This window comes from Siphateles boraxobius, unplaced genomic scaffold (genome assembly GCF_051911475.1).
Source record: "Siphateles boraxobius isolate OS27281-9 unplaced genomic scaffold, OSU_SipBor_1 143, whole genome shotgun sequence".
Lineage (NCBI taxonomy): Eukaryota > Metazoa > Chordata > Actinopteri > Cypriniformes > Leuciscidae > Siphateles > Siphateles boraxobius.
In genome coordinates, this window is record NW_027508748.1 from 125,001 (window position 1) to 128,083 (window position 3,083).

Genomic DNA, 3,083 nt, shown 5'->3' on the forward strand with positions numbered 1-3,083 from the left:
CTATAAAAAATAAGAAAAACTATGAAGAAACATTTATTTCAACAAAAAAACATTAAATGTGAAGTGTCAGGCAGGGAATTGTGGGAATGTCAATTTACAGTGTTTCACTGTAAATTATACAATGACTTGTTCTTTTTCACTTCCAAAAACTGGAATTTAAATTTAAACAGTATTTAACTGTAAAATTACATTAAATGTACAGTTATATCTGTCACAGTTATTCACCGTATATAGTAGAAAAACTAACTGTTAACCAATTAACAGTTTTTCACTGTAGCATTTTTACGGTTACATTACCGTTAAAATCACAATCATTTTTTACAGTGTGTGTATTTTTCCTCTGAAATGAAAAAAAAAAAGAAGTATATGAGAAGTTAACATCTCGGATGATTTGTCCCAGGCTCCTGCAGGAACTGTTCCCACGCTCGGCCGAGCTTTACGAGCGTGTGGCCGCCAACCGCGAGCAATGGGCTAAAGTCTCCAACAAGTTCACCATCCGCGGGCTCCCGAGCAACAACTCGCTGGACTTTCTGGACGAGGAGTTTGAGCTTCTGCAGTCACAGGGCGCCTTCGGGGACGAATCGCATCGCATGAACGGATGCCTGGACGACGACTGCGACAAACACCACCAGTGACATCACAGGTCAAAGGTCATCCACGGAGTTACGTCTCGCTGACAGTTATGAGGAAAGGTTCGTCGTCACGCGACAGATGGCGTTACGCGGTCAGTGGAGCGTCGAACATTTGGACAGAAAAATAGTGCGGATTTGCCTAAAAAAAGTTACATTCTCAGTAGCCCAGAATTTATTTTGATTGATTGAATACTTAAATGCTCAAAAACGTGTCCAAAACGAAGTGAAACGATGTGTCAGCTGAGAGTTCTAAAGAGAACAGTTACAGTGTTTCAATGTTGAATACTTAGATGCTCAAAAACATGTCCAAACCGAAGTGAAACATTGTGTCAGCTGAGAGTGCTAAGGTGTCTAAAGAGAACAGTTACAGTGTTACAATGTTACATTTTTTAGAACTTATTGTTTCAAAGCAGCTTCACAGTAACAAACAGAAAATAACCGAATCACTAATGCAAGCTTCGTCAAATATGAGACAAATTAGCTCTAAAAGGACAGAAAAGTCAACAAGTTTTCCCACTGTTTACACGTACCAGGAGAAGCTGAAGGAAAACTAAGCCACACGGAAATTAATCTTTTGTTTTAAACGGATTTTGTCTCTCAGGCGTCAGATTTCTCCATTCCTGAAATCCCAAATCCTCTGTAATGTGAGGCGAACGGAGAGCGACGGGACTGAAACACACGGATCCGCTGGGACCGGCCTTCTGAAACTCTCTGTACATACACTCGTGTGTTTTAAAGGGCTACGCGGCCCTCACACTTTTCTTTCTCAGGATGGCAGAATGTGTGCGTCAAATGGATCTTGCCTTACAAATGTTTGCGTTGCCTTCCTGAGGGACTGTAAACCAGATATATGTGTAAAACATTCAGCCTGTCTGTGTACAGTTCTGAAGCTACATGGATATATGGGAATATCTGTTCGCAGTGTGTAAATGTGTGTTTGCACAGGTGTGACTGTACGTGCATTTGCCAAAATCTGCAAAGGAATGGAAAATGAAGAGGGTGATGATGTCTGTTTTATGAGAAATGTGACTTTGCTTGAACTACTTTCTCTCTCACGGGTCGCCGATATGAACCTGCAACGGAGTGCGAATTTCAAAAAAACTCCCAACATATTTCACCCTAAAATCAAAAGAATAAAATACATATTTTGCATTAGAGAAGTCACAGACAGCAACATAGTGTCAGCCCAGATCCGGGGCTCATGTGGATTCCACGCGTACCGGATCTGGGCTGACACTATGTTGCTGTCTGGGATAAATCCTGTTTTTAGGACCAATCATCTTGTCCTGACATCATTTTTATTTTTATTTTTTTATTATTATTGTAGAATTAGTAACAATAATAAACCCTTGTGTGTGTCAGAATTGCAATTGTGTGTTATAATGTCAGAATTGCCTGTTATAAAATCAGAATTTTGTTATAAAGTCAGAATTGTGATCTATAAATGTGCAATTCTGAGAAAAAAAGTAGATTTCGAGTTTATTTCTCGCAATTGCGAGTTTATATCACGCAATTTTATTAATGGCCCTTAAAATGTCTTGATGCAAAACTTAAATTTTTGTCTTGATTTTAGATGAAATATGTCCGTTCTGGGGAAATTGTACTGATGTTTGACTGTAAAATGACCGCGAGTCTGACTCTTTAACCCGAAACACGAGAGTAAAACTACTGTTTGAGAGAGCCAGAGATCCTTCACACACCTTCTGCTTCAACATTAAACTAGTCTGAGAGGAAAAACTGGACATTTGTGTTTTAGATATTTATGATAAAACATCAGTGTGCTATTAAAGTTACAGGTGAACGTTCAATGTAAGGAAATGTTATGGATTTCTGGCTTTTTGATTTCTGCTGTATTTCAAAATGAAAAAAATACATGTTTAAAAAAAACATGCTGGCAGTCACCTTTAAATAATTTAAATGTTTTCTTATAGAGTTTCTTATTTCTCCATTGTATTTTAAGTTGATCATTATTATTAGAGATATGATTTTATTGTTTTTTTGTGCAATAAGTGGTTTTTGCGTCACCTCGTGTACATAACATCCGTTTCTACAGGATTACTTTTTACACACACTTTGATTCTATTTTCTCGTATTTGTACACATTTGTACTGTAGGTGACGGTAAATAACATTGTTTTTCTTTTATTTGGAATAAAAACCTTCTCTCGTGTCATTCATACGCGACTCTTTTGATGGTTTTGATTAATGAACTCGGGTTCCCTTCATCAGATTAATATTTGAAAAATAGAATTCTTAATTTCTGATGAAAGACATTTCTTATGCTTTACAATAAAGTTAAGTTTGTTAGTTAACATGAACTGCAAATGATCAATACGTCTACAGCATTTATTGATTTCAACATTTTATAATTCAACTTTGCTGAAATTAACGTTATTTAATGGCAGTGAACGAACACTGAACAGTTGTATTTGTATTAACTAAAGATTAATAA

The 3,083-nt window shown here is 36.9% G+C and overlaps 1 protein-coding gene across 1 annotated transcript in view; it reads left to right on the top strand.

Moving 5' to 3' along the window:
• pde2a (phosphodiesterase 2A) overlaps nucleotides 1-2,808 on the top strand; it is a 74,246-nt gene extending 71,438 nt beyond the window's left edge. The window contains 1 exon segment of the mRNA XM_077230332.1: nucleotides 401-2,808. Coding sequence (XP_077086447.1) covers nucleotides 401-635 — 235 coding nt within the window. The 3' untranslated portion in view covers nucleotides 636-2,808.
• The last annotated feature ends 275 nt before the right edge of the window (nucleotides 2,809-3,083 follow it).